At 43.0% G+C, this 23298-nt stretch overlaps 1 protein-coding gene across 5 annotated transcripts in view; it reads right to left on the bottom strand.

Moving 5' to 3' along the window:
• The window catches only part of LOC135506090 (collagen alpha-1(XII) chain-like), a 106104-nt gene that overhangs the window by 56250 nt on the left and 26556 nt on the right, over nucleotides 1–23298 (bottom strand). For all 5 annotated transcript variants that reach the window (XM_064925505.1, XM_064925506.1, XM_064925507.1 and 2 more), the window contains exons 14-24: nucleotides 16556–16825; nucleotides 14806–15072; nucleotides 14183–14375; nucleotides 13925–14049; nucleotides 8586–8735; nucleotides 8295–8414; nucleotides 7855–8019; nucleotides 6375–6521; nucleotides 5349–5491; nucleotides 4040–4172; nucleotides 2357–2493 (exon numbers count right to left, since the gene is read on the bottom strand). In XM_064925505.1, coding sequence (XP_064781577.1) covers nucleotides 2357–2493; nucleotides 4040–4172; nucleotides 5349–5491; nucleotides 6375–6521; nucleotides 7855–8019; nucleotides 8295–8414; nucleotides 8586–8735; nucleotides 13925–14049; nucleotides 14183–14375; nucleotides 14806–15072; nucleotides 16556–16825 — 1850 coding nt within the window. The remainder of the gene's footprint in view (nucleotides 1–2356; nucleotides 2494–4039; nucleotides 4173–5348; nucleotides 5492–6374; nucleotides 6522–7854; nucleotides 8020–8294; nucleotides 8415–8585; nucleotides 8736–13924; nucleotides 14050–14182; nucleotides 14376–14805; nucleotides 15073–16555; nucleotides 16826–23298) is intronic.

Genomic DNA, 23298 nt, shown 5'->3' with positions numbered 1-23298 from the left:
AGTACTCCTGTGGTAGAGATGTATCCAGTACTCCTGTGGTAGAGATGTATCCAGTACTGCTGTGATAGAGATGTATCCAGTACTGCTGTGGTAGAGATGTATCCAGTACTGCTGTGATAGAGATGTATCCAGTACTGCTGTGATAGAGATGTATCCAGTACTGCTGTGATAGAGATGTATCCAGTACTGCTGTGATAGAGATGTATCCAGTACTGCTGTGGTAGAGATGTATCCAGTACTCCTGTGGTAGAGATGTATCCAGTACTGCTGTGGTAGAGATGTATCCAGTACTGCTGTGGTAGAGATGTATCCAGTACTCCTGTGATAGAGATGTATCCAGTACTGCTGTGGTAGAGATGTATCCAGTACTGCTGTGGTAGAGATGTATCCAGTACTCCTGTGGTATAGATGTATCCAGTACTGCTGTGGTAGAGATGTATCCAGTACTGCTGTGGTAGAGATGTATCCAGTACTCCTGTGGTAGAGATGTATCCAGTACTCCTGTGATAGAGATGTATCCAGTACTGCTGTGGTAGAGATGTATCCAGTACTGCTGTGGTAGAGATGTATCCAGTACTCCTGTGATAGAGATGTATCCAGTACTGCTGTGGTAGAGATGTATCCAGTACTCCTGTGGTAGAGATGTATCCAGTACTCCTGTGATAGAGATGTATCCAGTACTGCTGTGATAGAGATGTATCCAGTACTGCTGTGATAGAGATGTATCCAGTACTGCTGTGATAGAGATGTATCCAGTACTCCTGTGGTAGAGATGTATCCAGTACTGCTGTGGTAGAGATGTATCCAGTACTCCTGTGGTAGAGATGTATCCAGTACTGCTGTGGTAGAGATGTATCCAGTACTGCTGTGGTAGAGATGTATCCAGTACTCCTGTGATAGAGATGTATCCAGTACTGCTGTGGTAGAGATGTATCCAGTACTCCTGTGGTAGAGATGTATCCAGTACTGCTGTGGTAGAGATGTATCCAGTACTCCTGTGGTAGAGATGTATCCAGTACTGCTGTGATAGAGATGTATCCAGTACTGCTGTGGTAGAGATGTATCCAGTACTCCTGTGGTAGAGATGTATCCAGTACTGCTGTGATAGAGATGTATCCAGTACTGCTGTGGTAGAGATGTATCCAGTACTCCTGTGGTGGAGATGTATCCAGTACTCCTGTGGTAGAGATGTATCCAGTACTGCTGTGGTAGAGATGTATCCAGCACTCCTGTGGTGGAGATGTATCCAGTATCCAGTATCTTTGAGGTGCTGGGGTACTGGGATTCTGGGGTGCTGGGATGCTGAGGTGCTGAGATGCTGAGGTACTGGGGTGCTGAGGTACTGGGATGCTGAGGTACTGGGGTGCTGAGGTACTGGGGTGCTGAGGTACTGGGATGCTGAGGTACTGGGATGCTGAGGTACTGGGATGCTGAGGTACTGGGATGCTGAGGTACTGGGATGCTGAGGTACTGGGATGCTGAGGTACTGGGATGCTGAGGTACTGGGATGCTGAGGTACTGGGATGCTGAGGTACTGGGGTGCCACATTTTCTGGCCTATCCAGACAAAGGATCCAACTCTCCTGGTGATGAATCGTGCAGCTTCACTTACAATAATGCATATAAAACATATGAAAGTGAGTGCCTCACTTTGATGTTCTCAGATAGATTTAGTGCTCTCAACATGAAAAAATAATGAATAATTTCATAGAATTTAAACAGGACCACTTTTTCTTGGTCACAGTACCCCGTGCTTAAAGCTGAAGTTGTAATGAGTCAGCAGGGATTTGAATGTTGTCTGGACATTGCTCAGAGGATGCTGGGCAGAAAATGCTCAGTCACCATGAAATGGTGGCAATTTTGTACACTCACTAAGTATGATCATATTTATTTATTATTTAAGAAGGGTTAAATATTAGATAAGTCGTTTATAATTTGATTGTTACTATATTTAGAAAGCATTTCAATTATTTCAAACCCTAATCCCCACTTTTGTTGAAAAGGAAATATATATTTTTATCATATTTGTACTGTGTACGTGAGCTTGTGTCCTCAAAAGTGACCACACCTCAAAAATGTATAACTATTTTTACTAGAAAGGTGAGATTTTAATATTTCTGGCGGTGTAAGCATTACTAGGTATTGTTTATGGCCCTCTCATGATAAATAATTACTTTTGGGTATTTCTATTTAGGCGGAAATCTACATTATAGCCCATATGGCTCTGGTCAAAAGTAGTGCACTCTGGAGGGAACAGGGTGCCATTTGGGACACACAGAAGTAACAGAGTTCTTAACTAACACTTTCCCAATGACGTCAGTTTGTGACCAAAAATGTTTGGTGTTAGATAGTGTCACCTCTTTGAGCTCTCCGTCCTCTGGCTTGTAGGTGATGATGTACTTGAGGACTTTCCCCGGCGAGGCGTCCCATCTGAGCTTCATGGTGCTATGGGTGACAGCAGTGATATGCAGCTTACCCGATAGTGGCAAGGGTACTGGGGAAGAAGAATGACAAAGAAAGGGAAAGAGAGGGAGAAAGGAGAGTGTGAGAGGGGGGCAGGGGAATGAAAGTGAGTGGGTCTTATAACCATTGGTATTGTGAGGGAAAACAGTTTTAGAGAGGGAGAGAAAGAGGGAGAGAAAAGAGAGAGAGAATGAGAGAGAGTGACAGAGAGTGAGATAAAGAGAGAGAGCGAGAGAGAGACAGAAAGGGGATGGGAGTATAGAGACATCCTCAACCACAGTTACCACCTAACTACTAGTGTAGACATCCTCAACCACAGTTACCACCTAACTACTAGTGTAGACATCCTCAACCACAGTTACCACCTAACTACTAGTGTAGAGACATCCTCAACCACAGTTACCACCTAACTACTAGTGCAGACATCCTCAACCACAGTTACCACCTAACTACTAGTGTAGACATCCTCAACCACAGTTACCACCTAACTACTAGTGTAGAGACATCCTCAACCACAGTTACCACCTAACTACTAGTGTAGAGACATCCTCAACCACAGTTACCACCTAACTACTAGTGTAGACATCCTCAACCACAGTTACCACCTAACTACTAGTGTAGACATCCTCAACCACAGTTACCACCTAACTACTAGTGTAGAGACATCCTCAACCACAGTTACCACCTAACTACTAGTCTACGGACCTCCACCACACAACCCAGCCACCCACATCACATCCAGCCTCTGTGTTTATGACAGAAGCATGATGATCCTACTCACAGTTCTAGTTTAAAATGACAAATAAAGGAAACCACAAGTGAACTAACACCACTGTTGTGGTGTCTAAGTAGCGGCCTACAACACAATAACAATGCTTTATGACAGTGAGAAATATCTTGTAACGTCCACCATAAAAATCTAAGCCCTGTGTACTTAACCATCATGTGGAATTATGACACTTTTCTTAAGACACTCTTAATGAAGCCAAGAAGAAGGGGATGATGGTTATTCTCCCCATAAGGAACCTAAACTTCTGCATTTTCCAATGGGAAACCCTATGGGAACTTGTTGTTTAACACTTTACTGCCACCCATCAGACCCAATATATCCCTGGTTGTGTAAATGACCTTGTTTAATAGGCCTACAAGAGCAATATAAACAAGTTCCATCCGTGTCTAACCCATTTAAAACAGCTTAATGAGCATGGATTGGCAGGGGATGTTGTTTATTTCAGCATTGTGTACCGTAATGAAACAGATGCGCTCCCACAAGAGTGGAAGTGATCATAGCTGCTATCCCCACATTAAAGTTTCCTTTTAACCATCTCTGTACCCCTGAGAGCAACCGAATAGCATCGTTGTGAAACTCACTTCTTGTCTATCACTGTAGCTCTTCTTACATAATTCGACATCCAAATAAGGATATTGGATTGGCTGAACCTGGACACCTTTATAGGAGGTGACTTCAAGGTTTACTCTGGGTAATTGGGATGAGGTTGTGTGAGGAAACTGACGAAGAGGAAGACAAACAGAAAGGAGAAGAGGAGGCGAGGGAGCAGAACAGCTGCAGCGCTTACAGGTGGTTTCAGTGCCCTTCAGCGGCTCTGCGCTGGTCTCTTCTCCAATCATGGAGAAAACGTTGACCACGTACTCGGTCAGAGGTGTCAGCTTGGTCAGGACCACAGTGGTGACCGTCCCATCAACAATTATCTAAAGAGAGAGAAAAAGGCATGGTCGTTACACAGGAAACCCAAAGCTCGAAATCCAAGTATTTTAAACAGGAGGTAGACCAGAAGATAGACGGTGACCTCAAGTCACCCCCCTGTACTGCTGTCTGCCAAGGAGTTTCAAATTCGTCATGGGATAATATTGTAATTACAGCAGGTCCAAATAAAATGTTCCTTAATACGGCACACGTTTAGGAAACTCAAAACAAAGCTGACGTCTTCTAGAACACGTACTCTCGCTTCTATGTTTCAGAGGGATATCCAAAAGAAAGGACCACATATCAGCAAATTGAAAGTGAAATCTGATTTATTTGTGTGAATAAGTGTTTAGGGTTCCAATGCAAGCAATAAAGATGGAGAATGGCCAGGATTCTCATTCCAGCAAGAGGAGTTATACAACAAGTCTAAACTAACTGGGTCTGGTCTAAGGTTTTTACATTTTTTTATTAACCTTTATTTAACTAGGCAAGTCAGTTAAGAACAAATCCTTATTTACAATGACGGCCGACCCCGGCCAAAACTGGACAACACCGGGCCAAGGTTGGGGCCTGGTGGAAAGTCTTTGGTCTTGCTTTCAGACAGGGCTCACTAGAACCACCCAAACCCTGACCAGGGCCAATGAAAACACAATGCACGGAATAGACCCAGTCCTGTATTTATGAGGACATAAGTGACAGAAGGTTACAGTAAGTGTAACTGAAAGCAGGTCTGCCTCAGCCACTGTAGTGCACTTCTCAATGCTGAGAAGAGCGCCAGATAACTTGAGCTTAATCTGACTGAATCGGATCCACAATCAGATCCACAAGAAATGGATGGAAGATGGGAACTAGGTGGATTTAAGCAACAGTTTTACACTGGATACACTTGATAACTGCGACATCTCCAGCGAGGCTGCATATAGGGCAGTTCCTACACCAGAAACTCCTGGATAAACAGGCGAAAATTAGACCGCTGCCATAGTAACCAGATCACCTCATGGCAAGATGAACCATGGAGGTCTGAGAAAGGAATTCAGACCAAAAGGAATCATTCAGCCAATTCTCTGTCAAATCCAAACCAGGTGTGACGATGAATAGCTGATGCTCTTATAATGCTATGACCTTGAAGAGGTGAGGTGATTGAGTTGAGGGGAGGTACAGTACTATAGGCTATAGGATACCTGTTCAGTGATTCCTCCCGCCACGGACATGTATTCGATGCGATACTTTTCCACTGGACCTTCGGGCCCTGTCCATGTGGCACGGAACGAGTGGTGGGTCACCTCTGAAGTCACTAGGTTAGTAGGCGGCTCCATGCCTCCTCCTGGTTGAAGAGCAGAGGGAATGTGAGCAGACACGTCAAATATTTCACACACTCAATTCTCCAACCACAAATATGTCCCTTTCACCTCAGCCTCACTGACACAGGGCTGTTAGGGCAGTTTATATAGCAAGTTGACATTTATTGTCATGAATCTTGCCTTGGAGGCAGAACCGAGCAATTTCCGGTAGCTGGGCCAGCTGTAAAATCAAAATTGTCTACATCGTAAAAGTGTATGAAAACAAACATTTGCTTTTTGGTCTTAATTTAAGTTTAGGGTTAAGGTTAGGTTCAAAATCAGATTTTATGACAAGATATATTACAATAAATGCAACCTGCATTTCTATATTTCACCATTTTGAAAAAATACTTTTTTGTGAAAAAGTTTCCATCCCCATTGAGTAAATCACTATTTTGTCTCCTCATAAATTTGATTGAAGGACAAGAGTGTGTCCAAAAAACAAAAGTTTCCATCAACTGGTTGGACCTTATCGAACTTAAGTCAATAAACTAAATTTATCAAGTGTGTTCGGCAAACTAGTGACAGTTTGGAGGCAATATCCACACGTGTTGGCATTTGTTCTGTCTTTTCATTGGCTCATCTCATAAATCATGCTGTTCTTATTGCTATTCTCCACCTGCTATGCTAATCCATGTATTCAATTGATGGGAGATATCAGTACAGCTTTTTCTGGCTTAGAGGTTAAATGGCTTTTTAATGCATTTTCCTTGCCATCTGATGCTGTCTTAGATTAGAAATACCACTAAACCCCTAAATGCTGTACCAAGTGCAATACCCAGCGTACAAAGAACTAGCTTACTGTGATTTGAAAGAGAGAGAGAGAGAGAGAGAGAGAGAGAGAGAGAGAGATAGATAAAAGCTTACCTGGACCCTTCACACTGTTACAGAGGTTGATGGTGAGCTCATCCACTATATCCAGCAGAAAGGAGAAGTCATTCACATTGTACATGTGAATCTCATCTGGGTCTGAGGCAATGGACCTCAACTCATTCTCATCAGCGTTCTTCACACCTGGAAACCACATAACACCACAATATTTACTTATGTTGGGATCATGACAAAATAGACTCAGCTGTCCTCTGTTTATGATACAATCACAACACAAAAATCAGTTTATTATAAAATGTCTATTTTCATTTTGTCCCCCGCAATTAAATTGATGAGAGGACTGTGGATCTGTCTCTGTCCATTAGTAAGTGCATACATTTGCACGTTCATTACTCGCAATATCTCAGACACCACTAGCCCAATTTTGACAAAACACGGGTGAATGATGCGTCTTGCCATAGTGATCTGGCATTTACAAAATTACACTGATTGGCCAGATGGTGGAGCTATAACAAGCGATCGAAAATGCTAACTCTGAAAGGTAATGCCCCTCACCCCATTTGACCTGTCATGAAATTCCGTACATAGGTCCCTCTCCCCTAAGGTCTGCCATGATGGAATTGCAGGCATTTAACATTCTGTGAAAAACACTTCAAACGCTCCTCCTCTAGCACCGTATGACCGATCTGCACAAAACTGTCAACGTTATAATTATCAGACCACTACCTAAAACAACATGGCCGCTATTGACCAATAAACATTCATGTGGTTGGGATCTGGCACATTAATGCGTATAAATCAGTCAAGGAAATTCATAGTGTAACAAAATGTTGCAAACACTGTCAAGACTTAACCTATGCAAGAACATTCATATCGACCACACAGTGGCGCTATAATACGCACATGTTTATATCTCTTGATCTGTTTGAGTGATGAAATTTGGCACACATACTCAGGGATATGTTTACCCACACAATATCTCAGACACCACTGGCTCAATTTATTTTTTATTTACTTTTTTTTAATTTTTTTTTTTAATTTTTTTTTTTTACTTTACTTTCAATGACGGCCTAGGAACAGTGGGTTAATTGCCTTGTTCAGGGGCAGAACGTCAGATTTTTACCTTGTCAGCTCAGGGATTTGATCTAGCAACCTTTCGGTTACTAGTCCAATGCTCTAACCACTAGGCTACCTGCTTCGGTGAATGGGTGGATGATGAATGATGCAGCTTGCCATAGAGATCCGGAATTTACAAAATTACACTGATTGGCCCAAGGGGGGAACTATAGTAATCAACTTAGTCACACACAATATCTCAGACACCACTGGCCCGATTTGAATTAAATATGGGTGAATTATGCAACTTGCAAAATTACACTGATTGGCCGAAATGGGGTGCTGCATCATTCTTGGCAGGTGACAAGTTTACTGTTGCCTTGTTTGACATGGTCACAAACTTTGATGGTTAACTGAAACATGCAATGCTGTTCGGTTATACACTAGGAGGGTCACTCACCGATGGCGTAGAGCTCGATGTTTTCGTCCCTCAGCACCTGGGAGTTGGTGATAATCTCATCCTGCGACTTGCCGTCAGTGATGAGCACACCGATCTTGCGTGCGTCTTTACGCAGTCCCACGTTGGGCTTGAAGTTGTTCTGGAGGATGTAGTTCAAGGCCATACCTACAGAGACATTAGAGAGAACGTTTCATGTTACGTTAAGTTGACTTCAGGTAAAGATGCACTCCAGGAATCTTAAGCACAACAAATCCACAAAATATAGTCCGAATTGGATTCGTAACATATCATACGAATCGCAAAAACAAAAAGGACGTAACATATCATACGCAATGGATGACGTAGTACTACTGGCTGAAATTAGACAAAAGTTTGAGAGTGCATCTTTAAGTTAAAAAGATGACAGTTTGCAGTTGGCCCTTTATTTCATGATATGTCACCTGTCATGGTGTTTCCCCCTTTGTAGGGCAGGTCAGCCACAGCTTTGAGCAGCCCATCACGGGTTGGGTGGGCATTCAGATGCCACTCAGTCTTGGGGTCTCCACTGTACTGAACCATACCTGGGGAGAACAAATACAACCACAGTATGACACCAGTGTGATTGATCAGAATCCAATATGCATTTCCATTTCCAGTACCAAGTCCAGACCAAACTTAAATAGAATGGGCTGGGTGATGAACCGATGCCACATTACACATCACCAATGGGATTTGATCAAAAGAAAGATTACCGATCATGACTCTCTCAGGGCTGATGTCAAATACACCAACAATGCGAGCGATGAAGGCTCGGATGGTTTTGAAGTTGAGACGGCCAATACTCCATGAGCCATCGACCAGCAGGATGATGTCAGCCTTGGCCTGGCTCTTACACTTGGCCTCTGTAAGGAGTGGAGGAGAGGGCCGTGAGAGGGAGTCCTGATACCATGGACACCCCTCGGATGTGTACAGTCCATGTCGTGTGATAAATGAGAGGATGTGTGTCAGAAGGGGCGAGAAGAGTGCCAAAGAACAACAGGATAATATCAACACTTTCAGACAGACATGCACAAACAAAATATGCACACCAAACACAGAGATGAACAACAAGCAGAAAGACATCACCAAAATCCCAATAACACACTAACATTGAACGTTTTTATCTACAATAAACATGTTTTGCTACAACTCGTTTTGCAGCAGTATGTTTCTCTTCTCTTGAAGAGGGGATGAACTCTTGTTTTCCTCTTGGGTCTTGTTATTTTTTTCTTCTTCTGTTTTCAATCCTGTTGTACATCCTCAAGGCCTTTTTGTGGCCTGCAGCCTTCTTGATGTACTGTATGTGGGGCAGTCATTGGGTTTGTCCCCTGCCCTGAACAACTAGACCGACCCTGCTGACAGATGATATACGACAGACTCCTCTTTCCCAGAGTTACTGCAAATTCCTGCTGTGCTCGCTATTTGCTACACCAGACACCTGTGGGGGTGAAAGGGGGTTGATGCTTGCTCGTCCTGCAGCCGAGCAAAAAGACCCAGATGCAACGAGTCGTTTGGACACCGAGCTATGCAATCTGCCACGATGTCTGTGAATTGAAAAAAGGTTAGAAGAGAAAACAATTATTTACCCACTTTTCTTTATTGAAACATGGAAAAATAGATGCTTAACGACGTGTGGGGGATCGCCCCTTGTAAAATGTATATCTGATTATATAATGGACCAGTGTGTTTGAGTTATAACACTGGTAAACAAGCACTTTTCCGTAAGCTTAATGTACACTACTGGTCAAAAGTTTCAGAACACCTACTCATTCAAGGGTTTTTCTTTATTTCTACTATTTTCTACATGTAGAATAATAGTGAAGACATCAAAACTATTAAATAACACATATGTAATCATGTAGTAACCAAAAAAGTGTTAAATAAATCCAAATATATGTTATATTTGAGATACTTCAAATAGAAACCCTTTGCCTTGATAACAGCTTTGCACACTCTTGGCATTCTCTCAACCAGCTTCATGAGGTAGTCACCTGGAATGCATTTCAATTAACAGGAGTGCCTTTTAAAAAGCTAATTTGTGGGATGTCTTTCCTTCTTAATGTGTTTGAGCCAATCACTTGTGATGTGACAAGGTAGGGGGGTATACAGAAGATAGCCCTATTTAGTAAAAGACCAAGTCCATATTATGTCAAGAACAGCTCAAATAACCAAGAAACAGTCCATCATTACTTGAAGACATGAAGGTCAGTCAATACGGAACATATCAAGAACTTTGAACGTTTCTTCAAGTGAAGTCGCAAAAACCATCAAGCGCAATGATGAAACTAGCTCGCATGATGACCCCCAGAGTTACCTCTGCTGCAGAGGAAAAGTTCATAAGAGTTACCAGCGTTAGAAATTGCAGCCCAAATAAATGCTTCACAGAGTTCAAGTAACAGACACATCTTAACATCAATTTTTCAGAGGAGACTGCGTGAATCAGGCCTTCGTGGTTGAATTGCTGCAAAGAAACCACTACTAAAGGACACCAATAAGAAGAAGAGACTTGATTGGGCCAAGAAACACAAGCAATGGGCCTGGTTGGCCCTGTCCGGGGTATAGTCAGATGGGGCCACAGTGTCTTCTGACCCGTCCTGTCTCAGCCTCCAGTAATTATGCTGCAATAGTTTATGTGTCGGGGGGCTAGGGTCAGTCTGTGATATCTGGAGTACTTCTCCTGTCTTATCCGGTGTCCTGTGTGAATTTAAGTATGCTCCTTTTAATTGTCTCTCTTTCTTTCTTTTTCTCTTTCTCTTCTCTCGGAGGACCTGAGCCCTAGGACCATGCCTCAGGATTACCTGGCCTGATGATTCCTTGCTGTCCCCTGTCCAAATGTTTGTGCTACTGTTCCAGTTTCAACTGTTTGACCTGAGGCTATAGAACCCTGCACTGTTCACCGGGCGTGCTACCTTGTCCCGGACCTGCTGTTTTCGACACTCTCTCTCTACCGCTCCTGCTGTCTCTAACTCTGAATGCTCGGCTATGAAAAGCCAACTGACATTTACTCCTGAGGTGCTGACCTTTTGCACCCTCTACAACCACTGTGATTATTATTTGACCCTGCTGGTCATCTTTGAAAGTTTGAACATCTTGGCCATGCTGTGTTATAATCTCCACCCGGCACAGCCACAAGAGGACTGGCCACCCCTCAGAGCCTGGTTCCTCTCTAGGTTTCTTCCTAGGTTCCTGCCTTTATAGGGAGTTTTTCCTAGCCACCGTGCTTCTACATCTGCATTGCTTGCTGATTGGGGTTTTAGGCTGTGTTTCTGTATAGCACTTTGTGACATCAGTTGATGTAAAAAGGGCTTTATAAAATACATTTGATTGAATGGACATTAGACCGGTGGAAGTTTGTCCTTTGCTCTGGAGGCCAAATTAGAGATTTTTGATTCCAACCACTGTGACTTTGTGAGACGTGGTGTGGGTGAACGGATGATCTCCACATGTTTATTTCCCAGTGTAAAGCATGGAGGATGATGTGTTATAGTGTGGGGGTTCTTTGCTGGTGACACTGTCTGTGATTTATTTACAATTCAAGGCACACTTAACCAGCATGGCTACCACAGCATTCTGCAGCGATACACCATCCCATCTGGTTTGCGCTTAGAGGGACTGTGACCCAACACAATTCCAGGCTGTGTAAGGGCTATTTTACCAAGAAGGAGAGAGATGGAGTGCTGCATCAGATGACCTGGCTTCCACAATCCCCAAACCTCAACCAAATTGAGATGGTTTGGGATGAGTCAGACCTCAGAGTGAAAGAAAAGCAGCCAACAAGTGCTCAGTATATGTTGGAACTCCTTCAAGACTGTTGGAAAATTATTCCAGTTGAAGCTGGTTGAGAGAATGCCTAGAGTGTGCAACGCTGTCATCAAGGCAAAGGGTGGCTATTTGAAGAATCTCAAATATAAAATCCACGTTTAGAATTTTTCTGGTTACTATATGTGCTAGTTCTTAATGTTGATGTCTTCACTATTATTTTACAATGTAGAAAATAATAAAAAATAAAGAAAAACCCTTGAATGAGAAGGTGTTCTAATACTTTGGACTGGTAGTGTATGTCTCAGAAACATTCATCAACAAAACCGCATGTCATCAACTGAGACAGTGTCCACTGTCTGAGAGGCATCTGATAAAAAACAGATGACACTGACTTTGTTGTTTAGAATGCATCACAGGATACAGTGTCACATTAAGCAAATAGATTAATCTATCTATGTTGAATGGCTAGTATGTGGTCATTTAAAGGAGTGATTCATTCTGTCATCTGTTTATAGTGTCATCCAGTGGTGTAAAGTACTTAAGTAAAAATATTGAAGTCGTTTTTGGGGGGTATCTGTACTTCACTATTTATATGTTCTACGACTTTTACTTTTACTTCACTACATTCCTAAAGAAAATAATGTACTTTTTACTCCATCCATTTTCCCTGCTTAGCAGGACAGGAAAATGTTCCAATTCACACACTTATCAAGAGAACATCCCTGGACATCCCTACTGCCTCTGATCTGGCAGACTCACTAAACACAAATGCTTTGTTTGAGCGTTGGAGTGTGCCCCCCCATCTATCAGCAAATTGTTAAAAAAAATATAATAATAAATAAATAAATGTTTGGCTTGGTTTGCTTAATATAAGGAATATACTTATATTTTATTTTTGTATATTTTAGCAATTACATTTACTTTTGATAATAACGTATATTTAAAACCAAATACTTTTAGACTTTTAATCAAGTAGTATTTTACTGGGCCACTTTTACTTGAGTCATTTTCTATTAATGTATCTTTACTTTTACTCAAGTATGACAATTGGATACTTTTTCCACCACTGGTTATATCCTAGTTCTAATTGGCTCTACCACATACAGTCACTATGGATACATATATACAGTACCACGAGGGCTATTCCACCCTCTGAGCCAGGGAGAAAAAATAATAATTCCACCCTATAACCACACTAGCTTGATCATTATTAAACTCTAGGGCCAAACTACTGCAGTAGTTTTAGTGTCAGTGGTGAACGCCCATGGTGTGTGCGTGTGCGTGTGCATCCAAGGTCTGGTCTGGGTGCATGGTGGACTGGAACATCACTTGCTCTGCTCCGACTGGTGCGGTGGGCAGTCTGCTACTGTGTGTCAGTGTGTCTGCTCCCCATTACTGACACTAATTTCTGCCCAGGGTCACCAGCTTTCTCTCTGGGGTCTTATATGAGAAACATAACATTTTCCTAGCCGCATGCAGTTTTGTTCCACGGCAGCCCGGTTGGCACTGCGTAATCTCCTGGTTGTAAAACATCTCTAATTGCAAGCAGAGAAACATTTTTCCATTATACTAACTTTTTATGCGATGTAAAAATGGGAAATATTAACTTTTGCATGTCAAGAATTATTAGGAATGAAACAATATGGCTGCTGGGCCAAATGGGCACGGTGATGAGAAATATCAGCAACGTAATAGGTTTGGCATGCTGAACGTTTGTGGGTGGGGGGGTGGAACCTGACTAATCCTTCACTGGCACTGGAGCAAGAAAAAGGAGGTCAAAACACCCGTAGTTAATCATGAAAATATCAATGTCCCACTTACCAATACACCCCATCACAGTCTTAACATGATATGAGGCAGAAAAGCCCATTAAAGCCAAACAGCTATAAATGATTAGTGCTCATTATAATCAATGGATGTATAATGTGGTGTGTTATTCTAATGGTTGTGATGTTGATTAGTTTAGACAAACACATAATTCACTAGTGGGATAATTAGTACCATGTCTCTCACAGTGGGAAGACCCCTCCTCTGCTCTAATGGGGGTGGGAGCAGCTGGGACGCTGTGTGTCTGTTGTTTGGTCCGTGTGTCTGTCGGAGTGGCTGTTCGTTCTGTGGCTGTTCTATGGCTGCATCTCATATGGCCCCCTATTCCCTAATCCCTATATAGCCCTCTGCTCTGGTCAAAAGTAGTGCACTGTGTGGGGAGTAGGGTGTCATTTCGGACGCACACTTAGTCTGTACATATGTGTATTATAGTTGGTTATGTTATGGTATTGTAAGGTTTTACCGTTCCAAGATTCCAACGGCACATCGGGGGCGTCGGAGAGGGTAGTCTTCTCCTCTCCAGCCAGTGCTGCAGAGTGGCCTCCGTCAAACATTCCAAACACAGTCACAGAGTACTTTGTTCCGGCCCTGATGAGATGGAGAGATGAGATTTAAAGTTGCTTTTATCCTCACAATGTCCTATGTAACCGTCTAAGAATGGCAGATCAATGTCACAACACCAACAACTTTCTGTCTGAAGATAGAACTTCCTGTGTCTCACCTGAGCTCCTCAAGCACCACAGTGTTGTCATAGGGCCCAACCAGCAGCTCTCCCAGGTCGATATCATTGCCACTGGGGTGGAAGGTGACCTTGTAGCCACGAACATCTCCTGGAGCTGGGTCCCAGGAGACTCTGAAACTGTTCTTGCCGGGCTCTGAGGTCTGTAGGTTTCTGGGAGCTTTGTAAGGTGACACTACAAGAGGACAGACAAATAGGAAAATCAGTTCAAATTCATGGGAGAAAAGTAATAACGTAATAACTTCAACTTTGGCAACACTAGTCTTTTTTCAATGAGATCAGCCAAACACACATTCCAGTCAGTTTCTCATTAGTCCATAATACAAGTCTTAAGTCCTAGCCTACATCCAAAATTGCACCTTATTTCCTTTATAGTACCCTACTATTTACCAGGGCCCAGAGGGCTCTGGTCAGAAGTAGTGCACTATACAGGGAGTTCCAGTGTCTTAGAACCCAATGGTATGCCATGCGTTAGTGGTAAGCTCTCTGTATTAACCAAGTGTCTGAGGTTTTGTTAGTGAAAAGACACCTTCTCCACCTACAATACTTCCATAGTGTGTCCTACTGTGTCTCATATCATGGGGTTGAATTATGCACCAACGTACGTGTCGTTCCTACTCCTTGCCTTGCTTTTCCTTCTCCCCGCTTGTAAATGGGGTGCACCTTGATGCCATAGGTGGTCATGGGCGTCAGGCGCTTCAGCACGGTGGAGGTGGAGGTGCCAGGAACCCTAGCAACCATCTCTTTGCCCCCAGCGGTGGGCGTGTAGGTCACTCGGTAGTTGATGACTTTACCCGGCGCGGCCATCCACTTTACCTTCATGCTTCGCTCAGTCTCGTCGGACACAGTAAGTGCCTCAGCAGCAGCAGACACTAAGGAGAGAGAGGAGGGCAATATTTTATAAAACATCTACCCTTCGATACGTAGCGAGGATGCTGAGAAAAACGATCTAAAAGAGAGTTAGGCTCTTATCCCCAAATCTGGTCATCTTAACTTTCCCTTTTCCCATTCTGAATAGAGCTAAGCTCCATGTACTATATTGTCAAAAGGTCTGATTGTTCCACTATTTCTGCAAGCAGACTAGTCAAACCAAAGTCAATCCTTCCAAACACTTAATGATCCCAGGAAAGAATGTCAGACTGATATTGGCCTCCAACTTCTCAATGTGTTGCTTGACCTGAATGGACCTGTGACACTGTTACTGGAGATCCATTGGTTGCGCTGTGCGAACGTAGCGAGGTAAGCACAGATTTGAAAGAGGCGAGGCCTCCTGAGGATCTCTCAAGAATGTATTCTGTTCAAAATGTGCTTGACTTGGCCTGCCAGAGTCAATAAACGAAATGGCTTTCCATATCTACATGTCTCTTCAAACCATCACACTGGTTCCTCAAGAGTTCGAGGAAATTTCCATCAATATGATTTCCCATGTGTGCATGAGTAGGATAGGAGGATGTGTGGTCGATTTGAGCCTGTCTTAAATTCTGCTCCCATGCACCCTAACAGGCAGCATACAGGACATATTACGCCATGCGCTGCACACATGCATTATACAAATTTAAAACATCCCCTCCACAAAAGTGACGTTATCTTAGATTTTAGAACACATAATGCATCATAACTGTCACCACCCCCAGTTTTCCACTGCAGACCACAGCTTAAAAGGGAGTCTTAGAAATGGCCTTTTTCCACAATACCCGACACCAAGATAAAAGGGGTTCAGAGAGTGACGATGATGAGCACTTGGATGGGATTTTTTCATTTTTTAGATGTTTTTTCCTTTGGCACTGGTATACCATAGTGCCATTGCATGAAAATTGATGTGATGGCCTGAAGAGAGTTTCAAACTGTTCTACAGATCTACAAAACCATTCAAGTACACCTCCAAACCTCAGCAACTAACAACACCACTTCAGTGATATTGTTAATCCCTAGCAGTGATGTGCCTGCATACCAGTGCCTGCATACCAAATAACAACCTATTCCCTACTTAGTGCACTACTTTCAACCAGATACATGTGGGTCTTAGTCAAAAGTAGTACATTTAATGGGGAATAGGGTTCCATTTGGGACACAACAATTGTGTCCATCTCTGAAATCTAACACATAGGTTTCCCTGCCAGACTAAGTCAGTGGCACAGATCAAGAAGAAAGGAAGCAGGAAGTTGAGCCAGCACTTTCCCAGGGATTCTGAGGGGTTGGGCGAGCAGAGTTGGAGAGCGAACTGATCGGTCTTCAGCATAAAATGACGAGGCAGATGCTGGCTAACCAAGGAAGTAATCAGATTACGCTTGTCATTTTGAGTAATCCTGTGGATTACATTACGAACAGAGGATGACGTGTAATAAACAGTAGTACCATCAGTGGTCTCCTGTCCAGTCAGCGGGCTTCCATCTCCTCTGCCATAGGAGGCCAGGACAGACACCTGGTAGAGGGTCTCAGGGGTAAGGCCCTCCAGCACGGTGTTGGTGACGTCTCCAGGGACCATCTTCTCCCCTGACTCGTCACTGTACATGGACTTCCAGCGGATGCTGTACATCTTCACGTTCCCAAGGGCAGCCGTCCAAGACGCAGCGAAGCTGGTGTCCGTCACGTCGCTGGTGACAAGGTCCCTGGGGGAGCCCAGTTCTGAAACAAACATGGAGGAAAACAGATTCGATTTCTGGGTAAGAATTTGGGAGAGGATACAGGATACAGTGATAGGTTGCTGATAATCAATCAATGTGCCAACACACTATCTGGATCAACACTGCTCAGTAAAGGAAAATAATGCGTTCAACACTAAATCCTCTTGTGTAAACAAGTAAAAAGGGTGCTCAGAACCAAAAATCGTATGCACTTCTGCAAAGACCATACGTAGTTATCAGTGCTTCTGACTGATCCCCACACCCCTGCTGTAGCTCAGAAGACATTTGTCTGACAGCATCTGGACTGATTGGATTATTCAAAATGGAAACTATTGAAACTGTGTCCAGAGGACAGCATAGTTTGTAAAAAAAAATTGTTGCATTGCTTGTATATCGTTGTATTCAAAATTTGTGTGACTTTTCTTGTCTATCAGTGCATCAGTGTTTTGTTACTTGTCATGTTTTGTGTTTTTTGCAGATCCCAAGAAGAATAGCTGCTGCTTCGGCAAAAGCTAATGAGGATCCAAATAAACAAATAGTTGAACAGTTAGTCATAGTTAAAAAGACTAGAGAGCAGGAGAGCAGCACCGATACACAGTAATCTACCCAGACAGAGAGACCCCACAGTAATCTACCCAGACAGAGAGACCACACAGTAATCTACCCAGACAGAGAGACCACACAGTAATCTACCCAGACAGAGAGACCACACAGTAATCTACCCAGACAGAGAGACCACACAGTAATCTACCCAGACAGAGAGACCACACAGTAATCTACCCAGACAGAGAGACCACACAGTAATCTACCCAGACAGAGAGACCACACAGTAATCTACCCAGACAGAGAGACCACACAGTAATCTACCCAGACAGAGAGACCACACAGTAATCTACCCAGACAGAGAGACCACACAGTAATCTACCCAAACAGAGAGACCACACAGTAATCTACCCAGACAGAGAAACCACACAGTAATCTACCCAGACAGAGAGACCACACAGTAATCTACCCAGACAGAGAGACCACACAGTAATCTACCCAGACAGAGAGACCACACAGTAATCTACCCAGACAGAGAGACCACACAGTAATCTACCCAGACAGAGAGACCACACAGTAATCTACCCAGACAGAGAGACCACACAGTAATCTACCCAGACAGAGAGACCACACAGTAATCTACCCAGACAGAGAGACCACACAGTAATCTACCCAGACAGAGATACCACACAGTAATCTACCCAGACAGAGAGACCACACAGTAATCTACCCAGACAGAGAGACCACACAGTAATCTACCCAGACAGAGATACCACACAGTAATCTACCCAGACAGAGAGACCACACAGTAATCTACCCAGACAGAGATACCACACAGTAATCTACCCAGACAGAGATACCACACAGTAATCTACCCAGACAGAGAGACCACACAGTAATCTGTGGTGCAACTAATTCATTCGGTTCACAGATGGAGTCAGGTACCTGCAGGTAGGGTTGCAAAATTCCGGGAACTTTCAATAAATTCCCTGATTTTCCCGAAATCCCAGTTGGAGGATTCCTGGAATCAGAAGGAAAGAAGCAGGAAATCCAGAACAGGATTTCTGGAGAACCAGGGAATTTATTGAAAGTTCCTGGAATTTTGCTACCCTACCTGCGGTAATGGATCCCTTTTGAACCCTGATGTCCTTCATTTCAGAGGGCTAAACTAGGATTACCAACATGCCTCTCACCGTGAGATATGAGCCCAGCTGACATATAGGAGACTCCCAATAAATTAAAGCTCCACCACATCTGCTTCACATACTGGACAGAGGGAGGGAGGGAGGGAGGGTGGGAGGGAGGGAGGGAGGGAGGGAGGGAGGGAGGGAGGGAGGGAGGGAGGGAGGGAGGGAGGGAGGGAGGGAGGGAGGGAGGGAGGGAGGGAGGGAGGACACTGACAGGAGCTATGGGTATATGGGAGAGAATGGTCATCTTGTGTGATCTCACCACTTTTCCCAACTGCATTGTTGGGTTTGGAGCTTGCCAGAAAGGCATTCCTTGTGCACGTGATATTAAAAATGTGAAACTTGATAATGCAGACAAGGGAAGCCTTTTTGCCATAACATATAGATTTGTTTAACAAAACAAGACCAAATGTAATTTTCCATGCATATGTTACGGCAATAAGACACATGGATCTTGTGCTGCACAGAGCCAGTAGACTATAGGGATTATAGAGATGACAGATTCAGTAGAGGGTTTGTGAATGACGGTGACGAACTCCATTGTATCTGTTACATTGGGCACGTATGTTTGCGATGCAAAAAGAACACGACCAATGAACACACCCTCAGCCTTGTTGGTCATAAATTGAACAGAGGTAAAACAATGCATAATGAGGGGGTTGTAAACAAAATGAGTGGTTAAGATCTGTCTGTCTGTTTATGATAATAATACAAAATGTGATCCAACTAAACAAGAAACCTGAGAGAGTAGCATTAGACATTACAACACTTCACTTTCTGCCAATGGGCATATTGATATTGTAATGGATAGTCCACTGCACAGTCAACTGATTATAGTGGAGCACAGCCAGTATAACTACTGATTATAGTGGACCACAGCCAGTATAACTACTGATTATAGTGGACCACAGCCAGTATAACTACTGATTATAGTGGACCACAGCCAGTATTACTACTGGTTATAGTGGACCACAGCCAGTATTACTACTGATTATAGTGGAGCACAGCCAGTATAACTACTGATTATAGTGGACCACAGCCAGTATAACTACTGATTATAGTGGACCACAGCCAGTATTACTACTGATTATATTGGACCACAGCCAGTATTACTACTGATTATAGTGGACCACAGCCAGTATTACTACTGATTATATTGGACCACAGCCAGTATTACTACTGATTATAGTGGACCACAGCCAGTATAACTACTGATTATAGTGGACCACAGCCAGTATAACTACTGATTATAGTGGAGCACAGCCAGTATAACTACTGATTATAGTGGACCACAGCCAGTATTACTACTGGTTATAGTGGACCACAGCCAGTATTACTACTGATTATAGTGGAGCACAGCCAGTATAACTACTGATTATAGTGGACCACAGCCAGTATAACTACTGATTATAGTGGACCACAGCCAGTATTACTACTGATTATATTGGACCACAGCCAGTATTACTACTGATTATAGTGGACCACAGCCAGTATTACTACTGATTATATTGGACCACAGCCAGTATTACTACTGATTATAGTGGACCACAGCCAGTATAACTACTGATTATAGTGGACCACAGCCAGTATAACTACTGATTATAGTGGACCACAGCCAGTATAACTACTGATTATAGTGGACCACAGCCAGTATAACTACTGATTATATTGGACCACAGCCAGTATAACTACTGATTATATTGGACCACAGCCAGTATAACTACTGATTATAGTGGACCACAGCCAGTATAACTACTGATTATAGTGGACCACAGCCAGTATTACTACTGATTATAGTGGACCACAGCCAGTATTACTACTGATTATAGTGGACCACAGCCAGTATAACTACTGATTATAGTGGACCACAGCCAGTATACCTACTGATTATAGTGGACCACAGCCAGTATAACTACTGATTATAGTGGACCACAGCCAGTATACCTACTGATTATAGTGGACCACGGCCAGTATAACTACTGATTATAGTGGGCCACAGCCAGTATAACTACTGATTATAGTGGACCACAGTCAGTATAACTACTGATTATAGTGGACCACAGCCAGTATTACTACTGATTATAGTGGAGCACAGCCAGTATAACTACTGATTATAGCGGACCACAGCCAGTATTACTAATGATTATAGTGGACCACAGCCAGTATAACTACTGATTATAGTGGACCACAGCCAGTATTACTACTGATTATAGTGGAGCACAGCCAGTATAACTACTGATTATAGCGGACCACAGCCAGTATAACTACTGATTATAGTGGACCACAGCCAGTATTACTACTGATTTACCACAGCCAGTATAACTACTGATTATAGTGGACCACAGCCAGTATAACTACTGATTATAGCGGACCACAGCCAGTATTACTACTGATTATAGTGGACCACAGCCAGTATTACTAATGATTATAGTGGACCACAGCCAGTATTACTACTGATTATAGTGGGCCACAGCCAGTATTACTACTGATTATAGTGGACCACAGCCAGTATAACTACTGATTATAGTGGACCACAGCCAGTATTACTACTGATTATAGTGGACCACAGCCAGTATTACTACTGATTATAGTGGACCACAGCCAGTATTACTACTGATTATATTGGACCACAGCCAGTATAACTACTGATTATAGAGGACCACAGCCAGTATTACTACTGATTATAGTGGACCACAGCCAGTATTACTACTGATTATAGTGGACCACAGCCAGTATTACTACTGATTATAGTGGACCACAGCCAGTATAACTACTGATTATAGTGGACCACAGCCAGTATTACTACTGATTTACCACAGCCAGTATTACTACTGATTATAGTGGACCACAGCCAGTATTACTACTGATTATAGTGGGCCACAGCCAGTATAACTACTGATTATAGTGGACCACAGCCAGTATAACTACTGATTATAGTGGACCACAGCCAGTATTACTACTGATTATAGTGGACCACAGCCAGTATTACTACTGATTATAGTGGGCCACAGCCAGTATAACTACTGATTATAGTGGGCCACAGCCAGTATTACTACTGATTTACCACAGCCAGTATTACTACTGATTATAGTGGACCACAGCCAGTATTACTACTGATTATAGTGGGCCACAGCCAGTATTACTACTGATTTACCACAGCCAGTATTACTACTGATTATAGTGGGCCACAGCCAGTATTACTACTGATTATAGTGGGCCACAGCCAGTATTACTACTGATTTACCACAGCCAGTATAACTACTGATTATAGTGGGCCACAGCCAGTATTACTACTGATTTACCACAGCCAGTATTACTACTGATTATAGTGGACCACAGCCAGTATAACTACTGATTATAGCGGACCACAGCCAGTATTACTACTGATTATAGTGGACCACAGCCAGTATTACTAATGATTATAGTGGACCACAGCCAGTATTACTACTGATTATAGTGGGCCACAGCCAGTATTACTACTGATTATAGTGGACCACAGCCAGTATAACTACTGATTATAGTGGACCACAGCCAGTATTACTACTGATTATAGTGGACCACAGCCAGTATTACTACTGATTATAGTGGGCCACAGCCAGTATTACTACTGATTATAGTGGGCCACAGCCAGTATAACTACTGATTATAGTGGACCACAGCCAGTATTACTACTGATTATATTGGACCACAGCCAGTATAACTACTGATTATAGAGGACCACAGCCAGTATTACTACTGATTATAGTGGACCACAGCCAGTATTACTACTGATTATAGTGGACCACAGCCAGTATTACTACTGATTATAGTGGACCACAGCCAGTATAACTACTGATTATAGTGGACCACAGCCAGTATTACTACTGATTTACCACAGCCAGTATTACTACTGATTATAGTGGACCACAGCCAGTATTACTACTGATTATAGTGGGCCACAGCCAGTATAACTACTGATTATAGTGGACCACAGCCAGTATAACTACTGATTATAGTGGACCACAGCCAGTATTACTACTGATTATAGTGGACCACAGCCAGTATTACTACTGATTATAGTGGGCCACAGCCAGTATAACTACTGATTATAGTGGGCCACAGCCAGTATTACTACTGATTTACCACAGCCAGTATTACTACTGATTATAGTGGGCCACAGCCAGTATTACTACTGATTTACCACAGCCAGTATTACTACTGATTATAGTGGGCCACAGCCAGTATTACTACTGATTATAGTGGGCCACAGCCAGTATTACTACTGATTTACCACAGCCAGTATTACTACTGATTATAGTGGACCACAGCCAGTATTACTACTGATTTACCACAGCCAGTATTACTACTGATTATAGTGGACCACAGCCAGTATAACTACTGATTATAGCGGACCACAGCCAGTATTACTACTGATTATAGTGGACCACAGCCAGTATTACTAATGATTATAGTGGACCACAGCCAGTATTACTACTGATTATAGTGGGCCACAGCCAGTATTACTACTGATTATAGTGGACCACAGCCAGTATAACTACTGATTATAGTGGACCACAGCCAGTATTACTACTGATTATAGTGGACCACAGCCAGTATTACTACTGATTATAGTGGGCCACAGCCAGTATTACTACTGATTATAGTGGGCCACAGCCAGTATAACTACTGATTATAGTGGACCACAGCCAGTATTACTACTGATTATATTGGACCACAGCCAGTATAACTACTGATTATAGAGGAC

This window comes from Oncorhynchus masou, chromosome 19, assembly GCF_036934945.1.
Source record: "Oncorhynchus masou masou isolate Uvic2021 chromosome 19, UVic_Omas_1.1, whole genome shotgun sequence".
Classification (NCBI taxonomy): Eukaryota; Metazoa; Chordata; class Actinopteri; order Salmoniformes; family Salmonidae; genus Oncorhynchus; species Oncorhynchus masou.
The sequence above is the reverse complement of the archived record's forward strand: the minus strand, read 5'-3'. Positions and strand labels throughout refer to the sequence as shown.